The sequence below is a fragment of the Mugil cephalus genome, chromosome 11 (assembly GCF_022458985.1).
Source record: "Mugil cephalus isolate CIBA_MC_2020 chromosome 11, CIBA_Mcephalus_1.1, whole genome shotgun sequence".
NCBI lineage: Eukaryota > Metazoa > Chordata > Actinopteri > Mugiliformes > Mugilidae > Mugil > Mugil cephalus.
Window position 1 is genome coordinate 26,372,784 of NC_061780.1, and position 23,135 is coordinate 26,395,918.

The following is a 23,135-nucleotide window of genomic DNA, read 5'->3' on the forward strand; positions in this document are numbered from 1 at the left end:
TCCTCCTTCTTCTCCTTCCTTCCTTTCCTTCCTCTCCTCCTTCCTCTCCTCCTTCCTCCTCCTTCCTTTCCTCCTTCTTCTCCTTCCTTCCTTTCCTTCCTCTCCTCCTTCCTCTCCTCCTTCCTCCTCCTTCCTTTCCTCCTTCTTCTCCTTCCTTCCTTTCCTTCCTCTCCTCCTTCCTTTCCTCCTTCCTCTCCTCCTCCCTCACCTCCTTCCTTTCCTCCTTCCTCTCCTCCTTCTTCTCCTTCCTCTCCTCCTTCCTCTCTGGGCTGAAAACACCAGCTAGAAAAGAACAGCGTCATTACGACGCGTTTCGTCTGAAATATGAAGACGAATGGGGAAATATTAAAATGAAAGTCATATTTTTAAGTGTAGAAGTTAATTAGGAGCCTGTGGTACAAATGTCCTGCAATAATATTTCATCTGTTCCTTTTACTGTGAGTGAGATCAAGTATCAGAGCTTCCATTAGAGCTGTGGCTTTAATGTTTGTATATGTGGGAAAGAATCACCTGAATTTTAATTTAGTTTAGTTTGTGTGTTTATTTCCAACAAACAGGAAAGAATATATGAAGATAGGTTGAAAAAGCAGCAGGAAGAAGTTTAAACGTATTAACTCACTATGAATGTTACATATTAGTCAACTTCATTACAATAAATATAATGTAAATTATGAATAAATAATACTTATAGAAATATATATATAATATAATAATAATAATGTATTTACATTATATATGAAAGTTATATAAATATGTGCAATATTGATCATTGAATATATATATATATCGTATGATGTGTGATTATGTTATTAATTTGTTTAAATTGGATATAACTGTAACCTTCTCTGTCACCAAATAGTTTTTTGCAAGTTGCCTAATAAAGTCTTATTATTTTTTTATTATTACAGTTTTCTAATTGATTCAGTTCATTTGGCTCCGTGGGTTCATGTGATTTCAGAACCAGGGTTTAAGGAATCCAGATATCCTGCATTATTGATCATGTGCAGCTCCACTCAGCTTTAAGATGAGTTTTTATAGCTCGAAGTCTGTTTGGATGTTTTATGGCAAAAAAAAAAAAGTAAAATCTGCTAAACAGAAAAACAGTTCTTGCTTCAGTCTCACAGATTTATTGTGAAGTTTTATCTGACCTCGAGTCTGACTGTTGGGAACTGATTCTGTGCTGGACCAATCAGATGGTTTGTGGGCGGGGCTTAACGAGCTCGTTCTAATTAATTTAAAAGTAAACATCCCTGATCGGTTGGAGTTGAACCACGCCCTGTAATGAAACCCAGATGGTGAGAAGAATTATGTAATCGTGCGCTAACTGGAAGCAGCCGCCTTCTTTGTTCTCTTACAGTTGAAAACAAATACCAATAATAATAAAGTGAGATTTATTTGTGCTGCAGTGAGTCACTGGGAAGGCATGTCTGATCACGTGTGTGTGAACTGCAGACTGATCCTTATTTTATTTATTTAGAGCCTCAGAAAGTCCTTCTTTCTTTTTCTTTTTCTGTTAGGTTTCCTCTTTTATCTGAACAATGGGTCGTCTGCGCGTCTTTTCATATAATCACCCATTCTGTTCCTCATGGTGAATATGTATTCTGGACATAAAAGCCTCATTCACTCGTCAGCTTTTCACACGTTCTGTGTGTTTGTCCCTGGAGCAGACGCTTTGTCTCTGGTCCTGACTCCTTTCAAGAGGCACCGCTGGGTTTTTTATCATCGCCCAGGTGTTTACTGACGGCAGTAAAAGTAGATATAGCTCAGCCTGTACATTTTTTTACTTTATCTTTGAGCTGATATCGTGTATATTAACCACGTGTATTTGCGTCTGTAGCGACTTTATCTTCGCTAAACGCCCAGCTGCCCCTGACCGGAGGACTCTGGAGGGTCTGTGTGATCCGCCTGGAAGCAATCTCCCCCAGCAGATGGCCATTATTAGTGACAATGAAGAGTGGCCTGCAGGGCCAAATAGAATAACAGGGAGCCCATTTCCTCCTTGGCTGTGCATGTACCACCTATACCGCGCTAACAGCCCCTCCTCTGTCTTCATGTTCTGATGGAGATGTATTGTTTTTCCACGGGCTGATCCAAGTTTTTTTTTTCTCCTCTAAATGAGTTCCCGTGGAGACGCTGGAGGAGGAGGAGGAGGCGCAGACATGCACCAACACATGTGCAACAAATGGGACTTAATTTAACACAGGTTCCTTTGAGATGAAGTTTAATGTTCAGTTAGCGTCCGTGGACAACTGCTCCCAGTCCACTCTGCGTCTCCGCAGATCAGTGTTTCACGACTTATTGGCTTTTAATTCAAGCGCAAATAAAGGAGCATGTTGTTTACTGCAGCCCGGCTCTGCAGATTCGTGACCTAATGGGAGCTTCAAGTAAATAATTACTCAAAGTTACACTGGCTGAAAAATGACGTAAAGACCTCAGAGCAAAATGAAATCCAATAAAAAAAAATAATGAGAATCATAAATTAAATGCAAAAACCTTAAAATGGAAAAACATAATTGAATGCTTTAGCCTCTTTTAATACACACACACACATAATTAAGAAATGTAGAAATACAGAAATGGTCCAAACAAAAAAAAAAGATTTATGGGAATTTAGAAATAAATTGAACACTTTTAAACAGTGCAAGAAAAAAAAAACATTGCTGCAGAAATAAGTCATGCAACTTTGTATTTTTCTATCGTAGAGCAGCTTTCAGTGAGATGGGAAATGGAAACAATAGAAGAAGAAGCAGGAGGAAGGATGGAATGTTACTTTAAATGCAGCGTGAGATAAAAACACGGCTCCAAATCCTCCAGATTCCAAACTACAAAGGCGTCACTCAGAAAAAGAGCAAAACTGTGTCAAAGAGAAACCGTTCTGAAAAGCTGAGACCTCTTTGAAAGAGAGGAGGGGTGGGGTGGTGGGGGGGGGGAGTTGAAAGTCACCGGCAGTGATGCGATGGACACGTCGAGACTAACCGTCAAACTAACTTCCACCTCCCGTCACTCTCACAGGAACACGAAGAAGGAGTCTGAGCTGGAGGGAGCTCTGGTCCGGCTCAGGGACCTGGAGGCCCTGCTCAACTCTAAAGACGCTTCCCTCACCACCGCCCTGGGGGAGAAGAGAACCCTGGAGGCCGAGGTCAAGGACCTCAAAGCCCAGCTGGCCAAGGTAAAAGCACCGCAGTGGAGCTGCAGCTTTTTAGAATCAGCATCATTAACGTCCCCTCTACATGATCCACTGAAAGCAAAGCCAGCTCAGATTCATTTCACTTCTGGAGAAACCAGAATGTGGAGCAGAGCAGTTATTTGGGAAATCGTTGGCATCAGAAAGAGGAAAATGTTGATGTGTTTCTCCCACGGCTGCTCCTCAGGCTGCAGCAGAGGAGAACATGCAGAGGCAGCACGGAGGGAAATGAGATGTTCTGCATATACAGTAGAGACACATGCTGTTTTATCTCTGGAAAAGCCACAGACTTGCATTTATTAACGAGTGGCGACAAAAGAGTCAGTGGCTGCAGCTCGAAGCCGCAGCGGCTGAGATTTGAGATGTTTTTCTGTCGGACTCTGAGAAACACCTCAGTGGAGTTATGTGTTTTATGAAAACCCTCCAGGCAGCTGATTATGAATGAGGACCAGGTTCCTTTTCTCTGCTGTTTGTTTTATCAATGAATCTCAGCTCAGCTCTGACAGACGTACAGCTGTGGCCTTGCGCCACCTATCGGCCAAACCGAGGAACTGCAGGGTTTCTTTTAAGAGGAGCCTGAAGCTCAAACTCTGACTTTTCACGCCTCCGCTGAAGAGTTTCTCTCACCTCCTCCTCCTCCTCCTCCTCCTCCTCCTCCCTCACAGTTGGAGAGCAACTACACCGAAGCCAAGAAGCAGCTGCAGGACGAGATGCTGAGGAGAGTGGACGCCGAGAACCGCCTGCAGACGCTGAAGGAGGAGCTGGAGTTCCAGAAGAACATCCACACCGAGGTTTGAGCTTTTCACCTCGACACTTTCTATCTTTATTTTGAGTTGCCTTCAGTTTTCTGTCCTGCTTTTCATCTTCCAAACACCTCCTTGTTTGTTTTGCATGTCTCTGTTTCTGCATCTTACCTCTAATTCACCGTTATTTCTCCATGCAAAAGAGAGAAACTGTGCAGCACTAAACAAGTAATTACTACACAGGGCTGGATGTTATACCGGCTCATGCTGAACACCCGTATTTTTTTGTTATTTAATATGCTGTCATACCAGTGTATTTGATTACACAATGAAAGGAACGATGCACCATGAGACTTTGTTTCAGCTCGGACTATTTTCAATGTAGTGCTATAAAATAGTAAAATAGTCCGTCCGTAGTCAGTCTGCCGCATTAATTTCTCTCTCAAGCAGTAGAAAATGTTGTGAACGCTACCATGATATACATTTTTGGTCATTATTGGTGAAATAATCCCGTTAATCTTCCTCTCCGCTGGCGTCTGCAGGAGCTGCGTGAGTCCAGGCGTCGGTACGAGTCCCGTGTGGTGGAGATCGACAGCGGGCGGCAGCAGGAGTTTGAGAGCAAGCTGTCTGCGGCTCTGACCGAGCTCCGCGCTCAGCACGAAGACCAGGTCCGCATCTACAAGGAGGAGCTGGAGAAGACCTACAACTCTAAGGTCAGTGTGGAGGCTCATAGGTGCATGTGCATCTGCACACAGAAGGGAAAGGGATCCTGACGAGGACGGTGGGGAGACGCTGAAGGTTTCAGTGAAGCATTAACAGACTCTGTTGCACGTTTCAGCTGGAAAACGCTCGTGGCTCAGCCGACAGGAACAGCCACTTGGTGGGAGCCGCCCACGAGGAGCTGCAGCAGACCCGAGTCCGACTAGAGAGTGTTTCAGGCCAAATCAGCATGCTGCAGAGCAAGGTACGGTCCCCGTCTGGCTGTCTGTGTTATCGGTCTGATGCGTGGCACCATCCATTGATTTAAAACTGAGCCTCATCCTCTCACCTTCTCACCCTCTCACCCTCTCTGTGGATCAGCTGGCGGCCAGCGAGGCCAAGGTCCGGGAGCTGGAGGAGTCCCTGAGTCGGGAGCGGGACTTGATGAGGCGGCGGCTGGACGACAAGGAGCGAGAGATGGCCGAGATCCGGGCCCGGATGCAGCAGCAGCTGGATGAGTACCAGGAGCTGCTGGACATCAAACTGGCCCTGGACATGGAGATCAACGCTTACAGGAAGCTGCTGGAGGGAGAGGAGGAGAGGTCAGTGTGTTAGGGGATAAAAAGAGGATACGAGAGGAAGTTCTAAGAAGTCCCAGATAAGATGAAATTAGTTTAATGAACCGTTTCCCTGCAGGCAGACATCAGAAGCTGGAAGAACACAGATTGTGGCTCATTTACTTTTAGATACTTTTTCATTGGAGCATTTAGTTCCAGCAAAATTATATAATTATATTTAAAAACCTTTAAAGGCTACACCAGGTCTGTGTAGAAACAGGTTTGGAGAGGATGAACCTTAACTCAACCTCAGTTGTCACGGTTTAATGGAGTTATGCTTTAAACGCAACTTTCTGAATGAGGTTCTTGTCCCAGTTTAGATGGAGAAAATCGAATAACTGACAGGAACAAGTCAAGTCAAGTTGGATGTTTTTGTTCTGGGGTCATATGTGTTGTCCAGTTAAAGTCTGATTAAGTGTATATCTCATTATCTGGGCGTCTTAATCTGATGAGGAGAACTTAGTAACTAGTAACGTGTTAACATGCACTTAAGTTGTCCAGTTAAAGTCGGATTGAGGCGATAATTAGTTTTCTTCTTGTGCATGTAAACGTACTGACTGACTCCCTGCAGAGAGGAGAGGAAGCTGGAGCAGCATTTAACACATTCAGATGTTTTTTGGTTCTGTTTTCTCTGCTGAAACCAAACAGAATCCCAGACGAGTTTATTTCCAGTCTCAAAAAGTCATCATGAATCATTAATGTGTGCTGATCTCTGATCTGTCTGGGTTCATTGTGAAACTCTTCAGACTCATTTTCTAAACCACAACGATAATATTTTCCTCTCTGCATTCAGAGATGTCTGAGTTATTATCGGCTCCTGTTGTTGTTGTGGTGAAACTTTGCAGCTCTTTATTTTATTTATCATGATGTGCCCGTCTGAACCTCCCCCTCCGTGTCTCCCCAGGCTGCGTCTGTCTCCCAGCCCCCCTCCCACTAAGGTGACGGTGACTCGTACGTCCGGCTCCAGCCACAGTCAGACCAGCCGCCTCCTTCAGTCCTCCAGCACCTCCGGCTCCGCCTCCGCCGCCGCCACCGCCGCCTCCAGCAGCCGTAACTCCTCCGGCGCGGCCAGCTCCAAGAAGCGCCGCCTCAACGACAACGACAGCGAGACCTCCAGCATGGTGGGCGGCACTGTGACCAAGACCCGCATCAGCCAGCACGCCACGGCCTCCGGACGCATCACGGTGGACGAGGTCGACCTGGAGGGAAAGTTCATCCGCCTCAGCAACAAGGCCGACGAGGTAAACCGAGTTCACTCAGGTCTCCAGCCAAACGTTTTTATTTTATGGACTGAAATAAATTCATCTTCTCTACGTTTAACTCACGCAGGATCAAACACTGGGAAACTGGCAGCTGAAGAGACAGGTGGGGAACGCCTCCCCCATCGTCTACAAGTTCCCCCACAAGTTCACCCTGAAGGCTGGAGGCACCGTGACTGTAAGACATGTCCTCACTCTTCTTTTAATTCACTCTTTAAAGAGCCGGCAGCAAAGTTAATGGTTGATTTATTAAATAAACTCTGCAGGACATAAACGTTCTAAACTTAAAAGAGTGAAGCAGGAAGTCGTCTCAATGGTGACCACTGGTCCAGGCCTAAATAAACCTGGTTCTTCTCCAGATTCACAAGACAAACGAGAAATTTAGATACGTTGTGTCAGAAAAGTCTAAAATTAAATCTGAATATTGTTGCAGAGTCATGTCCGTGCTTCCTTATGCACCAAAAACTATTAGGGCCACTGCTGTTTATTTATTCATCTCATTCTATGGCAATACACAAAAATCCCACATGCATGAATTTAATTTACCTTATTGACTTTTATGCATTTTATCATTTTATATAACTTTACTTATTTTTTGTTATTTTTATCTTTTTAATCTGGCTTTTAACTAATTTCAACTTATTTTATTATATTTACCTTTTTATTCTGGCTTTTAATTGTATTTATTTTTATCCTTTAGGTAATTACTAAAATAATAACAATAATAATGTTTCCTCAGTGTTTATTCATTTATTTATTTGTCTTAATGTGAAGCTCTTTGCATCTTTTGAATAAAACGTGTTCTATAAATAAAGTTAGATTTTATTATCTGAATAAAGAAAACTGGAAGCGCCTCCACACACATGTATTAACATGTTGTATGATGTGAACCTCGTTTTTATCCGTTTGAACCCGTGTGACCTCTGACCCCCACAGATCTGGGCCTCCTCTGGTGGTGGAACCCACAACCCTCCCACTGACCTGGTGTGGAAGAGCCAGAACTCGTGGGGCACCGGCGACCTCCTGCAGACGTTCCTGATCAACTCCAACGGAGAGGTCTGACTTCTTCCATCTTCTCTGACGTCACATGTCTCTCTCTCTTTAGCCTCAGTCAATTCATTTGCTCCGTTTCTCCACCAGGAAATGGCCACGAGGAAAGTGGAGCGCTGCCTGTTCCAGGATGACGACGACGATGACATGGTGAGTCCCTCCTCCTCCTCCTCCTCCTCCTCCTCCTCCTCTTCCCTTCCTGCTCCTGCTCCCAGTAAAGCTGCAGCAGTGAAGCAGAAGTGACCGTTGTGTGTGTCGCCCCCTGCAGGGAGCTCACAGCACCAGCGGAGGCGAGTACAACCTGCGCAGCCGCACGGTGATCTGCGACTCCTGCGGGCAGCCGTCGGACCGCGGCGGCGTCTGCAGCAGCGGGGGTCTGTCCGACAGCCTCGTGCCACATTCCTTCTTCATGGGCACCAACGAGCCCAGACAGGTACGAGGATGATGACAGAATGATCTGCTGTTAATGGGACTGGGGGGGGTGACACCGGTTCAGACCGAATACTGGTTTAAATTATTAATAAGATGTGAATTTGCTAAAGTTGCAAGTGTCACTACTTTTTATTCAGGGCTCTCAAGGTGTGAGACACATTTCCATAAGCTCACGCTCCACGCGACATTTCTCACACTGAGAAGTGATAAACGTTTCCACACATGAGTAACATGAACGATATATAGAACAGAGATTAGTGATGTATGAATGAAGAGGCGACAGCAGCAGCCTGCTCCTAGAATCACACACCTCTCAGCCAATCAGAAAATAGTGTTTCTCATTGCCAGGTGAAATAGCTGCACGGTAACAACGCATCCAAATAAATAAAGCAGTTTATTTGAATGAAGTTCAAAGCTTAAAAGCCCTGTATTGGTTTTCTAACCAGTACATGGCTCTGATTCTGATTCCCATTAGAATCATGAGCGAATCTTCTTTGTAAACAGCTTCATTTAACCTGTTTTACTGCTAGTTTGGAATTATTCTACAATATTCACTCATCATGACAATAAAATAGTTCATTAAGTCAATCTACTGCGGTAATTCTTCTCTCAATCAGTGGAAAATATTGGAAACATGTGATTATGCATGAAAACAAATACTGTGATATAGACTTTTTTGCCCTGGCAGTTAGTTTAGATCTAAAGTAATAAAATATGTGACCCCAGACGGTCGGTTCATCCTCTGTACGTTCATGAGGAATTCTCAGACATTTAAAGTTGTGACTGCAGCGCAGGCAGCAGGGCTGCATAAAGGTCAGATGCAAACACTTAAAATCAATGATGAAGCCACAGAGACGCGTTGTGTAGGCGACTCAATGCAAACATCAGGACGTATGTGACCTATGAGGAGGCCAGACAGGAGCTGAGTCAGAAGAACCAGACTCGGATGAAACGAACGTCTGATCTACCTGTTAAAAATAAGGATGCAGTCTGGTAGAAAAGTTAGAGGAAAAGAAGGAGATGATTAAGTTTGAACTTCTTCTTTTCTTTGACTTCAGAATTTTAAGCTACGTAATAATAATGTGGAGCAGCAACATGTCACTGACGGAGCTGCCAGACACGAACATTATAAAAACACTGAGGAAACGCTAGAGACATGAAAATAACTGTAATAAAACTGCAACTCTAATAAATAAAATTCAATAAATAACCAGACTGAGTCTAAAAAGGTAGGTCTTTAGTTTGCTTTTAAAAATGTCCACATGGCCACGATGGTAAAATGAGGCCTCGCCGCACGTTTTGGTTAAAGCTTTTTGAGTAAATTAAAAGGCTGCTGCCTGAAGACCTGAGAGCTCCAGACGGCTCATATGTGATAAATAATTAGGACCTTAATGGTTAAAAAGCATTAAGAGGATTTTAAAACCTGACCCTGAAGCAGACGGGAGCCAGTGCAGAGACTTTAATGTTGGTATGATGTTTGCTCTCGTTCTGGAGAATCTTCAGTGGAGAAAACTTTTCTTAGGGAGACCAGAAGAAGAGCGCTGCAGTTATCAGTTCTACGGGTGATAAAAGCATCGATTAGTGTCTCAGTGTTGAGATGATAGAAACAACTCTTTGTTATATTCTTCACGAGTATTAAAGTTTAGCTTTGAATCTAAAATGACACCGAGGTTTTTTACCTGCTCAGACACGTTAAAGGCCGAGGATTTGAGTTTCAGCTTCAGGACCAATGACCAGTTCTTCTGTTTTGTCCTGGTTGAGCTGTAAGAAGCTTCCTGCCGTCCATGACTTTATATCGAAAATGCATTTTCCCCCAGTGGCAACACATGAAGATTAAAAAGGGACGGACCTAAGAGTGAGCCTTGGGGGACGCCGCAGTTCACTCTATAGCTCTTAGAGGAACATTCATCCATGGTTATACACATATACAAAGCTTTTCTATGATCTTACATGGAAATGGCGAATTAGATCCAGGTCTGAAATTACTGAGAACTGATGGAACTAAATTATGTCTCTTCAGAAGAAGAGTTTGAGTATTTCAGTTTGAAGAGAGGTTGGAAAACGCCCGACTGAAGAGAACAGTTACCAGAACTGAGCAAATCTTCATCTAAAAAGCCATAAACTGATTTAAAGGCGCAGGGTTGTGGGTTTAAGTTGAGAAATCACGTTTGTCAGCATCTCAGCATCAACCAGGCCAGTTATTATTCTGATCATCAGAGCATCTTTGCACCGTCAGACTAACATCTAGAGCAGTGAGACAGAAAATAAATAAAAAAGTTCAAACTTCATTTCCTCTGGAGACTAACTAGAATTCAGACGTGTCCCGACATCACTGCAAATATTATTTGATTTAAGCTGCAGTTAATTGGATTTAATGGATTAGCTGATGAGGCTAATGTTGACCACAGATTTATATTCCTGTAAGTTTTAAAGCAAACTGTCTCATTATTGTGCAGAAAAAAAGAGCTTTCAGACAGAGCGACGTCTTCATTAAACCTCTGTAGCTTATTAACCTCGTTACTTATTAGAATAAGCATTTACATCCTCTGTTAACTCATGTAGACGTGTTTTTCTCTGCACACACTCAGACTGAGCAGCAGTTAATTGGAGTTAATTAATTAATCGTCTCATGTACCTGTTGAACTTTATTTTCCTGTAGGGTTTTAAAGCAAACTGCATCGTTGTTGTCTAGAAAAATGGACAGAATGACGTCATCTGTAGCGTCACAGAGCAGCAGCAGTGGCCTCTGTCTGTAAACTCTAATTAATTGCTTTAGTTCAGGATCATTTCCTCTGGAGAATCACTGGAACGATTCTGACGTGGATCATGTCAGAGCTTCTGGTCCAATAAAATCTTACTTTGAAGACGTCTGCGTTAAATACTAATTGAGCTGGAATCACAGACGGTGCGTTCGAGGACTGGCCTCTGTCTGTGTCCTGACACTCTCCTCTAGGACGCGTCTGTTCTTGAACTTTGAATGCTGCTTTGAATTAATTCGAGACAAAGTTGTTTCAGTCAAATTACCGAAAAGTACAACGAGTACATGGATGAAGAAGAAAAAAACTGCTCAGGCTCTTTCTGCTGGTGTCTGATTTAATTTGAGACTTCCCAAAACGACATTTGGAGAATTTGAAGCAGAGCTGCTCAAATCTCAACGTGACCTTTGTTTTTTTAGTTTTTTTGTTTTTTAAAAGGTTTTTTGTGAAATTTCTAAATGTTAAAATAAAACAGAGACCCAACAAAAGTGATGTGATACAAGAGAAGCAACCAATCATCTGTTAGTATCTGTGTCAAAGACAAGAGGAAACTGAATGGACGCCATAAAAAAAATCTGAGGGATCACACCGATCAGCCACAACATTATGACCTTCAGGACACAACTTTAGAGGCAACTTCAAGTTTCTGTTCACAAATACTTGATCAGTTTGGGTTCTAGTGAACTTGGAGGCCAGGTCAACACCTTGTGCTTGGTCTGGTCTGGTCTGGTCTGGTCTGGTCTAGCTGGGGGCTACATGTCTAAGTAACATCCACATGAATGAACACCAGGTCCAAAAGTTTCCCAGCAGAACATTAAATTGTCACCAGATGGTTAAAATGTTATTAACTTCTCCTGTCAGCGGTCATAATGTTGTGGCTGATCTGTGTAACATGATCTCGCAGCACATGATGGATTAAAAGAAGAAATATAACAACAACAAAAAAACAGATGAATGTTTATCTAGATTCTATTTTCTGTTTGTGTCTAAGTCTCTTCTTCGTCTCTTCCTCCTCAGAATCGGATGAAACCAGAGAACTGCTCCGTCATGTAAAACCAGACTCCTCCTCCTCCTGCAGCCTCATAGGAGAATCATTTTCTACCGTCGGGACGTTTGTCTTCCTCCTCCTCCTCCTCCTCCCTCTTTTTTTTATTTTATTTTTTTTTATTTTATACGATCGTGTCTTGTTTTGTGTTCAGATTAATCTGCAGGTTAGATTTGCTTCCAGGGTTTTTGGGCTAAAAGGGGCTGAAGATTATTCATATTCCTGCTTTTGAGTTTTGAGTATATTCCAGTTGTATCTCTGCATGCTGACGCTCGTACTGTACTCCGCTCTGCTTGCACACACACACACACACACACACACACACACACACACATATATATATATAAAGCTCCTCTACCCGGTGCTGGTGCTTGGACCTGAGGCCGAGGTTTCACATTTTACGGCAAAGCTGTCAACACTCAACACGCACAGCTAGTGGAGCCTGTCTGGACCTGGTCTCTGCAGCCACAGAGACACGAGGGGGGGGGGGCAGGTTTGTTAGTTAGAAACGCGTTTACAATTCAGATTGACTCTTAGAACACTATCTTTCTACGCTACAGAGGAAGAAGCCAAAGAACTGTTCGCTCAGGTTGTTATTTCGTTTAGTTTCTTGGCCTTTAACTCGTCTCTGATTGGTTCAGATGAATAAACGAAGGATGCACACAGAGAAAATAATAGTTTGAGATGAATATATTAGCAGAAGAAACATCCTCCCGTCCCCTCGGAGATGTTTTGTAGTTTTTGTACCAGATGAGTTGAATGTTTCGTATTATTTTCTATTTCTACTGGAGCTACATCAGGAACATACCAGACATGTAGTAGCTATATAATACAATTATATTTGTAGGACTCGTTCAACGCTAAGAGATATTTTTACAGTTTAAAGAAACACATGTGCCTTTGGAGGATCTGATCTTGGCTCGCTGTCGCCTCTCGTTTGTGTTTAAAAGATAAATATATATATAAAAAAAAAATTAAAAAAGCAAGAAAGGTCATAAGGACTTTTTTATGTTAGTTTTCTCTGAGCTTCTGGCTTCATGAACCCCCGGGTACGATCGTGGGGATGTTTGCTTCACGCGCTGCTTTTTATCGAGGGCTTAAACTCAGCTGGTAGATTATTATTTTTATTTAGTTTTATTTTGTACCGTAGTCTGGCAGCTTCGATCATTTATACTCCAGTGAAAACGCATCATATCAAAGAAGCATTTGCTGAAAATACTTGATGGACGGCTGTGGTGGTTTTTTTTTTTTCTTTCTTTTCTTTGTCACGTCTGACGCATGACGACCCCTGAAGTGCCTTAAAGAGTCAGACAAGAATCAACCAAGTGTTTATCCACTACAGTATCTGCATGTTAACCTTTATTAAGCCAGAATTACTCTATTTTGTAGTGTGTTCCTCTTTAAATCCTCCCACTCAGAACAGGGCGTTTAAAGGGATCTGCAGAACCTTTCGAAGCCTTTGAACTCCTGCTGACGTCTCGGTGGAGGTCTCATGAACAGCTAAACGCCAAAGATGGAATCTCCCTGAATAAGATGATGCCAAAAGCCGTTCATTGACTCCATGTAATGTCTTTGTTTTGTTTTTTTCTAATCTCAAACGACGCCTAGTAAAATTTATTTTTTTTTCCACTGACTCATGCTTGTCATTATTTCCTATAAGTCATTCTTCTTTAACGGGGAGTCTGCGACCCCTGGGGGCTCCATGGAGGTACTGCAGGGCTGGGTCGTGAAATCTTGATTAGACATTTTTTTATGCATTTTTTTATTTTCCTCCACAAATTTAATACTCACACAATACACACATTAAAATGGATCCAACATGTTTTAGTAAAGGGTTAAACGGAAGCAGAAGACGTCATCTTTCAGTCGAGACTTCACTCATTCAGAGATAGAGCAGCTGTCTGGACACACAGAGCACCTGTCAATCTAAGCCTCCTGTACACAGCAGGCCCCGCCCCTAACGCTGCTGAGCCAATCACGAGGCTGCAAATCCTAGAGGCACACTCCTGTTTATGTCAGGTATGTTTAGTTTTACGGCACCACTGTTTATTACTATTATTATTATTATTTCATGTCTGAAATAATAATAATAATAATAAAGAATATTTGAACCTGTGTATTATTTGAATAGCTTAATATTTAATGCAAAATGATAATGATGATGTATATAAATAGCAATCTTTATAAATAGTAATTTCTGATCAGTTAGGGGGGAAAATGTGCTTAAGTTGACTGATTTATTATATTGACTATATTCTCCGACGTCTTTATGTTTTTATCAAATGAAGCCTCCAACAAAGATACTACAAGAAGTAAGTGGAACCACTGTGGAGGAAACGTAGTAAATACAACTTCAGCTTGGACACAACTAACACTGCGTTAGCTCACTGTTAGCATTAGCATCAACATGCAACAAGAATCCTCCAAATAATGATTAAGTTAAGGTAATTTCAGTCTAAATTTCTTTCTTTTAGTCATTAAAGCCAAACCAACGTTGTCCACGAGTTGCAGTGGCTGGTATGTGATAAAACTTAAAGTTAGTGTTTTTGCTTTTTCAGTTTTAGCACCAAAAAAACAGCATGACGACATTTTCACGGTTGAAAGTGACTGTGTTCAACCTCCAGCTAACGTTGTGACGTCACAGTGACCATGAGCAACACGCGAATGAAAAGTGCACATATTTTTATTTACAGGACAGACACAGGTTCCCATGGTTACATTCAAAAAAATATATTTATATGACCATACGTGAGAGAGAGTTGTAGCATTAGAAGCACAGCGTACATTCAGTCTGGACGAGGACCGACTTCAGAGGGAGGAAGGAAACATTTTCACTTTTCATCCAAATCACAAGAGGACGTTTGTGGTGAAATCTGAAAATAAAAAATGTCAGATCGTCTTTAAATGTAGTAAAATACAAGTGTTCGTCCTTCCAGCTCCTCATCAGTTGCTCTTTCCTCGTAGATCATTTGTGCTTTTAACGTTGATTCGTATCGATTACATCCCTCGACGCCACGTCTCCTTCCACAGGTCACCGGGGTTATTTTATTTTATTTTATTTTATTGTAAAATGAAGTCGCCTGTGCAAGATGGCAGCATCTGTTTCCGAGATATTCTGGCTTCACTTCTTTATATACAGGAACTAGAGATGCATTATGGGTAATGTAGGCACTGAGGTTAAGAGGAAGGAAAGAGAGAAACATGAAATACAAAAAAAAAATAAAAAATTCTGGCAGTGTTCTGGATGCTAATGCTAAATGCTATTTACATTTCCGTGTTTTGAGTGTACTGGCCCTTTAAATCCTTCCGTACATCCAATTTAAAATTTAAACATGTATCAATGAGCGAATGGAAATCAACCTTTATGAACACGTGGACACACGGCTGCTCGTCTACTCTACTGTGAAGCTGAAAATATATTTTTATTTCTATATTTACAAAGTTTAAACAAACCGAAGACTCGTTTCTGTTCATCGTTTGGATTTCAAGAATAAAAACTTTAACAACGTGTCTGTGACAAAAAAACTCATCTGGGGACGATGTCTTTTCAGAGAGGAAATCTGAAGGAAGTCCAGCTGTGACCAGTTCATCCAAAGCTGCCTGTTAAAAAAAAGGACGGGGGGGTTGAAACGTACTGAAAAACTAAAATCAGTTCCTACATCGAAGATCGTGTTAAGATGATGAACATCAGCTGATGAAGCAGAAATGTGTGGAAGCGAGTTCGAACACAAACATCCTCAGAGTCTCAAGTCTTCTGGTGGATTTCTTCCCACTGGGAGGGAGTGGAAGGGGTGAGGGGGGGGAGGCTTCCTTCCTCACCACCGGCCAGCTGGCTCCCCCAGTCTGGATGACAGGTCTGCCACGGTGGAGCGAGTACCTCTTAAAGCCCACAGGGGGCAGTGTAGGGTTGAAGGAGGGAGGGGGGATCCTTGCTGCAGCTCTGACTGTCAGAGAAGAGCTCAAAGCTTTTCTTCATGGTCCTCAAAAAGAGGAGGAAGAGGAGGAGGAGGAGGAGGAGGAGGAGGAGGCGGTCACTGAGGTGTCCTCCTGGGGGAGGGGCATGGGGAAGGGGGGCGGCGGACCGGAGGGAGGTCGTAGTGTCCCGGGATGTGGCTGTTCACGGGGAGGTCGTAGTGGCTCTGCGGGTCCTCGTGAGGAGCGTGACCGAGGGAGCTCTGACGCTCTGTGGCGACGACAAAAAAAATAAAAAGAATGATCGTTAATCTGAGCAGAAAACGAGATGTTTAACGTCTAGTTTAACATCCTGAGACACAAAGGTTTGTTTGCAAAGCATTTTTAATTTCTAAAAGACGTTTTAGGATCAGTAGAACCTCAGAATAAAAACTAGCTGAGCATCATCTCCCCACAGGGATTATTTAATAAAATAACTTCACCTATGTGCATAAAAAATGACTAATTAACACACACACACATTCACCCACTGACATTTTCTGCTTTTATTTCTACATTATTGTTGTTAGTCACTATAAATGTTGATGTAGTCGTATTTTCTGTTTTGTGTACAACATGAAATTGTAATATTAGTATATTTTAATATTATTTTAATATTATTTTAAGGTGGAGGCTTCAAATAAGAACAATGCACTGTCTCATTATTAGTATTTTTTTCTGTAATATTTTATGCATAATTTCAATAAAACAATTTCAATACCTGAACATTGCTGAGCTAATTAGCGACGATGCTCGTTACTACTGATAGAATCAAACTAGAAAAATTGAAAGGCATAAATAATCAGGTTTCATTTCATTTAGAACGGAAACGTCCTTAAGAAACTCAACAAATCCAGTTTGTTTCAGCTTTGTTTGATAATTTCTTGCATCTCTTGCATCTTCATTTCTTTAAAATGACATGAAGATCTTTAGGTGTTTGGGATCAGTAGGAAGAATAAAAAAAATAAGCATCATCTTTGAACTGGGACAAGTTTGGACACAGGGATTATTTTACTATATATTACAATTTAAGTCCCCAACGTGTAACAAAATGCAAAACTACTAATGAACATGTGTACTGAGCCTTTTCTACCAGGACATGGCAGATAAAGGTGTCTCCTTATGAGGACAACAGGTCTAAATGAAGCAGAATAAGAACGTCCCCGTATGAGGACGTCAAACCTCGACCCTCCACAGACCTGGAGAAGCTCGTCCTTCCCACTAAGCTGCTCTCAGGTTTGCTTTTTAAAAGTTTTCTTAGTCAGACACGAACACGTTTCTACGGAGGGTTCGATGATACTTTCTATAAATGATTCATCTGTAATGGAAACCAGGGATTAGTCTGAGCCCTGTCGTCTCTGATTTCTGGTGAAGTTAAATATGATTTTACGTTTAAAAAAGACGACATGTGACTGGTTCACAGCAGATAATCTGGAGACGGAACTTAAAACCGACCTCGGCGTAAGGACGCCACGTGGAACGGCGGCGGGCTGATCTCGGTGTACGCTCGCTCCCGGGGCACGGCCGACTTCATCTCCATGTAGCTGCTCTCGGGGGGGCAGAAGGGGGGGCCGGGCAGGTCTTTGATGGTGGCGTAGGGGTTCTCGCTGTTCAGAGAGCTGCTGCTCACGGCCACCGAGTCCTTCAGCTCTGCACAACCAGAGGTTAAAGGTTTAAGATATTCATCCGCTTCATTTCATCAGAATCTGGAAAGAACAGTTCATACACGGCAGCAACTATCTGGTCCAGTTCTCTACCGCTTCCTGAAAGATGTCGTGGTTACGCTTCGATAAAAGATATGAATAAAAGACACCACACAGTATGTTACACCATCTACAAGTACCTCACCAACATGGTCTGTCCAGGACTAAAAGATAAACTGTGGATTCCTTAAAACTAACGATAGGATCCAAATCTTTATCATCTTCATCCTTCAGTATATTGTCAATAAGTTGTAGTTTATCATTAGACTCTTCATATATTCAAAAGTATCTTGGTCCACTTTGATAAAAAGTATATGTGTGCATTTAAGTATATTTGTATATTTGAATATGTAGATATATGTATGTGTATATTAAAGCATGTATGTGTATAAATATATATATATACGTTAGAAAGGAGTAAAATGTATGTAAAAGGAAAAGAGAGATAAATAACTATTATTAATTATTTATCAGAGAAAATAAGTTATACTTCTTCCCACATCTTTTCGGACATGTAAGTGAAATTATTGTGCTGCTTCTTTTCTTTTTTTAATTTAACTTAATTTAATTTAATTTTTAAGATTGTATTGACTGTCTGTTTTTTATTATTATTATTTTTTTGTATTGTCATTTCTGTTTATTTATTTATTCTTATCTTTATTTATTTATTCTGTACATATCATTCGTATGTTCGGAATAAACTACTACATCAGAATCAAACCTTTTCACGGTGTCTGGTCTTAAGCCCAGTTATTAGGCCTCAGACTTTTTTCCACAGTCACTTTAATTTTTATCCTCAGTCGTATTTTTAAATGACTGACACATGAAGATGAGTTGCCCTATTTTCTGACCTCCTTTATGATGCATCCAACTCTCTCCAAGAAAGAGATGATGCACTTTTCCATTGTTGTGGAGACACATTTTAATCTATACCAGGAATAATATTTCAAAATTCTTAAATTATATCTTCCCTCTTAATTTGAAAAAAATGCTGAACAGCATCAGGGAGGCTTTTATTCCTCCTCTATTTTATTTCTTTCTAATATTTTTAATTGAGCTACATGCAAGAATTTTAATGTGCCACATATAATAAATAATCTTTTAGTTGGTTCTAAATAACCCACTTTATTTATTACTCCTACAGCTCTTTTTTATTTTGTGCACACAACAAAAGAAAGTTGTTTTAAAAGCTCAGATCTTTACTAATGTGATCTCGTACCTTTGTTGTAATATTTTCCGAGGCTGGCGCTGTAGCTGTAGCTCCTGTCGATGCCAAAAGCTCCTGTAAGACAATAAAAGACAAACGGGCCGTCTTCATTTTCATTTAGAGGAACGTAACGAGGAGCAGATCCCTGCAGGTGAACGACGGCTGCTCCTTTTATGAACTGTTTATTGGTTTTTATAGACTCTGATCAAACAGACGCTGCTGAAAAGAGACGCTCGATTAAGTTCTGGTGAGGAGCCTTGATTCATCTCGACCTCAACTCAAACTCCTAAAATGATGACGCTACAGTTCGGCTTCACCAGGAGAGGTTCATGCTGAATTATTATGATTTTATTATTTATTATTTTTCTGGTTTAGTAAAGCTTTCCACTGATGATCGGAACAATAAAATATGTTTATGTGTGGAAGGAAAGGTTCACATCTGCAGCTTTTTATTGATTCAGTTGATGTTTCTAATCAGGAGACGTAACGTAAGTGACGCTGGAGGCAGATGGAGGCGGTTATTAGTAGGAAAGAGTAAGAAAATCCTTCTGCTCAGGTGTAATTACTGCTTCATTTCACTTGGAGTGAAACCAAAGCGTGTAGAGCTCCCCCTGGTGGCTGGCTGAAGTGTAGGTCATAAGCTCCACCCCCTCTATGTTAGTCAATGGGACTAACATGGGATAAATTAAGATAAAAATACTCGATATCAGAGGGAACTGGTGGAATTAGATGCTAAGACTCGTTTCTTTGGATTTTCAAAATCATTTCCTGTTTGCGGTTTGTAAATCGTCTTCCTTGGTGGTTTGTTCCTTGCTTTACTTCCTGTGTTTCCTTTACTGCGATTGGTTGATTGGTTTCTCCTCGTATGCTCCGCCCTTGTTAGTCTCACCTGCGTCTCGTTAACCCCTCAGGGATGTAGAGTAAGTGATGCTGGAGGCAGATGAAGGCGGTTTTTAGTAGGAAAGAGCGAGAAAATCCTTCTGCTCCAGTCGAGTTATTTATTTTAGTTTGTGTCTTTGTTGCAGTGAGCTGAGCTCTGAGTGTCACTGTCCTGTGGAGCCATAAAGATGCACCGCGGGTCTTTGTGCTAAATGCTCAGCACGCTAACATGCTAACACAGAGAGACAGACAACCATTCGCACTCACCCCTACGCCCAATTTAGAATCAGTGAACCTAACGAGCACGTCTTTGGAGGGTGGGAGGGAACCGGAGAACCCGGAGAGAACCCACGCAGACACGGGGAGAACATGAAACGCTTCTGGCTGTGAGGTATCATTTGCTACGTGAGGCTAAAGCACAGAACACAGCTGAGGATGATGGGAACAACAGAGGTAAAGTGACGACAAAGTGATTTAAATTCCTCCTCTGGGACTCCATGACAACCGTTTTCTCTCAACGCCAGATGTGAAGCCCCTTAAAGCGTGAAGGCCCCGTTCAGACCTCACATTAACATCTGGCCTGGGTCAGATGATCTGCAAGAGACCGGCTTCAGGTCCAGGTGTGAACACAGACCTGAGTCTTTGCGGGGCTCGTGGTGTTTCCAGTCTGCAGGCAGAGTGGCGTTGGTCTCCACCCCGAACAGACCCCTCCGCTCCCGCTCGGCGTTCTTCACGCTGCAGAACAGCTGGTTGTTGGTGTTCTGAACGACACGGAGAATCATGAGCCGTCAAGAATCTGCCTCGTAAATAAAAAACGCGGCTCTGAAAGGATTTTTCACGGTGTGTGTGCGTCACCTTGATGGTGCGGTCGTGGTTGTTGGGGAGGTGAGGCAGCGGCGGCCTGTTCTGGCTCAGTGTGTGGTAGCTGGGGTTGGAGTAGTAGTGGTGGTAGCTGTGAGGAACATCTGCAGAGCAAACACAAACACATGGCTTCACGTCTGCCGCTGTTAAATTACCTCAGCGCCGTAAAACGCATCTCTGTGGAGGAGTAATTATGAAAACACAACAGTGAGGAAAGACTCAGACCACAGGATGCACCAGGACCACATCCACCCTGCTACAGGCTGCTTCACTTCACTCTGTGAGCATCGACTTTCTTTTCTTACCTTTTTCTATTTTCTATTTAACTTATATCTATGCACAGTCTTTTCTATGGCTACTGATGCTGGGTACCATAATGCTAACTGATAACTGCTAACCAGACTGATCTGGGTGCTTCATTTGGTGCCAGTCAGTTTTTAATTAGCTTAGCCTCCTTAGCTCTATTCACATCAGTTTTGCAAGGACAAACGTTTGGACTTCACCTCTAAAGATTCAGACTGTTCAACCTGCAACAAGGAGGAAACACCTGGAACTAGATTCAACATCTGACCACACGTAGCATTTTATTAAAAGTCCAGAGATGTAGCGTCTCTGATCCCTGACAGACCCCATTTATTTTATATTGGTCCATTTATCTCTTAGTTGTATTTATATTATTTAAGTCGAGATCAGGTCGTTCTGGGTGGAGTTTTCATGTTCTCCCTGTGTCTCTGTGGGTTTTCTCCAGTTTCTCCAAAGACGTGCTCGTTGGGCTGATTGGTGACTCCAAATTGACCCCAGGTGTGAGTGCGAATGGTTGTTTGTCTCTGGACTGGAGACCTGTCCAAGGTGTACGCCCCGCCCCCCACCCTCACCCAATACCAGCTAGGACAGACTCCAGCAACCCCCCCTGTGACCCTAGTGAGGATTAAGCGGCAGTAGAGAATATTCTGTTCAACTTGCAAAATGTCTTAAAAATAAAAAGGTGCCGTTTTTGGACAGAGTTTGTTTGTTTTCACTCTTTAAGCATCGGCACCGTTTCATCCCTGACCTCGTCCTGCAGCTGTAACCTCTGAATTCATTTAAAAAAAATAAAATAAAATTTAAAAAAAGTCTAGGTTTAGGAATTTATATAGATGACTAAGTTAATAAAACTTGTCAAGGCCCCCTTCTTAAATGATCTAATCATTTAAATTATTACTTAAATTCCACTCATAAAGTCTAGTTTTGAAGGAAGCTGAATACTTGAGGCTAAATGAAGTGGATAAAACTTAAATTTTTAGAAGCAGTGCATCCTCCATGGACCTCAACCTCCTGAGAAGAAAACGTGTTTGTTTGGAATACGTGTTAATTTCTTTAAGAAAAGATTAAGATCTGTAGGTGTTTGGGATCAGTACGACCTAAGAAGAATAAAAAAAATAAGCATCATCTTTGAACTGGAAGTAGTCTTTGAAATAAATCATAAGATGTCTCTCAAGCTGCAACAAACCTAAAACCTTATGTCCCCATATGAGGACAGGAGGACAATTCAGAATCTAATTTGTCACGTCTGAACCGTCTCAGCTCCTCTCTCCTCCTCTTTGACCATCTCTGAACTAGCAGGAAGTGATGTGGCTGACATCCTACAGGTTTAATCGATGTATTCTGACCGGGCTGCTGCAGGGGTTTAACAGCGACTAACGTTCTGTACCTGGAACGGCGTATTCAGAGTTGACCGTGCGGCTGGTGGAGAAGGAGACGGTCGGCGTGTTGTTCTGTTTGTCCTTCTGCCTCCGCCGGTAGAGCAGCAGCAGAGCCAGCAGCAGCACCACCAGCATCACCAGCACCACGATGCCTCCGATGGCCCCCCACGACTCCCTCTCCCCGGGAGGCAGAGGAACCATGACGCTCCCCGTCTGCTCCGAGGAGTCTGTGGAGCGGGAGGTGCAGCATAAACCCAACAGGACAAACCTCTGAGATGCTTTCATGATGCAGGAGGACTCTGTACCTTGCAGCTTGCAGTCATCTCCTCCACTCTCACACACACAGTCTCCGGTGAATCTGTCACAGGGGACGTTGGCCGGGCAGGAACAGGTCTGAGTGCAGAACGGACCGAAGCGTCCGGGGCCACAGGCTGCAGACGAAAGTCAGACACATGTAAGAAGACAGGATGGTGCACAGGTAAAGATTAAGCAAGTAGAGCTCCCCCTGGTGGCTGGCTGCAGTGTCGCCCATAAGCTCCACCCCTTCCAATAATATCCAATCCAAATGAACACAAAGGTTTCCAAGGTGTTGTGCAATAAAATAGACACAATAAAAACATAATAAAAAGGTAAAAGATAAAACAGGATTAAACTTAATAAATAAATACACAGTCCATCCCAAATAAAATATCCGTGCACATAAAATGAACAACCTACGTGTTTGTTTCCTAGGATCAGTTTTCTCCATTTCCATGTACTTTATTTTTTCTCTTTCTTTATTTGTATTTCACATGTTCTTGGGGATTTTTCCTGCCTACCCTGTGGTGCCCTTTCATCCTGATTATGCTTTTCTCTAAGTTCTTTTGTTTCCCCTCCTGTTTAGACTGAAGAGCTGTGAAAAACACATTAGTCCTAATAATTTTGTTTTAGGTTTGAATAGGAACTCGTAATTAAAACCATCATCTTGGGCTGTGAGATTTTTATGAAGCAAATGATGGATCAGTTTTACAGATTTATTGCAGCCCTGTTAGACTGGGGCTACTTTCAGTAAATCATAATTAGCTGAC

General features: G+C 42.3%; 2 protein-coding genes across 5 annotated transcripts in view; one reads left to right on the top strand and one right to left on the bottom strand.

The window, feature by feature from the left end:
* The window catches only part of lmna (lamin A), a 38,228-nt gene extending 24,810 nt beyond the window's left edge, over positions 1–13,418 (top strand). For all 3 annotated transcript variants that reach the window (XM_047598112.1, XM_047598111.1, XM_047598113.1), the window contains exons 3-13: positions 3,013–3,169; positions 3,850–3,975; positions 4,470–4,640; positions 4,766–4,891; positions 5,008–5,228; positions 6,148–6,484; positions 6,573–6,680; positions 7,439–7,558; positions 7,643–7,702; positions 7,821–7,985; positions 11,758–13,418. In XM_047598112.1, coding sequence (XP_047454068.1) covers positions 3,013–3,169; positions 3,850–3,975; positions 4,470–4,640; positions 4,766–4,891; positions 5,008–5,228; positions 6,148–6,484; positions 6,573–6,680; positions 7,439–7,558; positions 7,643–7,702; positions 7,821–7,985; positions 11,758–11,793 — 1,627 coding nt within the window. In that variant the 3' untranslated portion in view covers positions 11,794–13,418. The remainder of the gene's footprint in view (positions 1–3,012; positions 3,170–3,849; positions 3,976–4,469; positions 4,641–4,765; positions 4,892–5,007; positions 5,229–6,147; positions 6,485–6,572; positions 6,681–7,438; positions 7,559–7,642; positions 7,703–7,820; positions 7,986–11,757) is intronic.
* A 1,032-nt stretch (positions 13,419–14,450) lies between these two features.
* The window catches only part of pear1 (platelet endothelial aggregation receptor 1), a 55,890-nt gene continuing 47,205 nt past the window's right edge, over positions 14,451–23,135 (bottom strand). The window contains exons 17-23 of one of the 2 annotated variants that reach the window (XM_047598109.1): positions 22,374–22,499; positions 22,077–22,295; positions 20,381–20,490; positions 20,160–20,286; positions 18,659–18,721; positions 17,192–17,386; positions 14,451–15,968 (exon numbers count right to left, since the gene is read on the bottom strand). In XM_047598109.1, coding sequence (XP_047454065.1) covers positions 15,817–15,968; positions 17,192–17,386; positions 18,659–18,721; positions 20,160–20,286; positions 20,381–20,490; positions 22,077–22,295; positions 22,374–22,499 — 992 coding nt within the window. In that variant the 3' untranslated portion in view covers positions 14,451–15,816. The remainder of the gene's footprint in view (positions 15,969–17,191; positions 17,387–18,658; positions 18,722–20,159; positions 20,287–20,380; positions 20,491–22,076; positions 22,296–22,373; positions 22,500–23,135) is intronic. The other variant, XM_047598110.1, reaches the window with a different exon arrangement.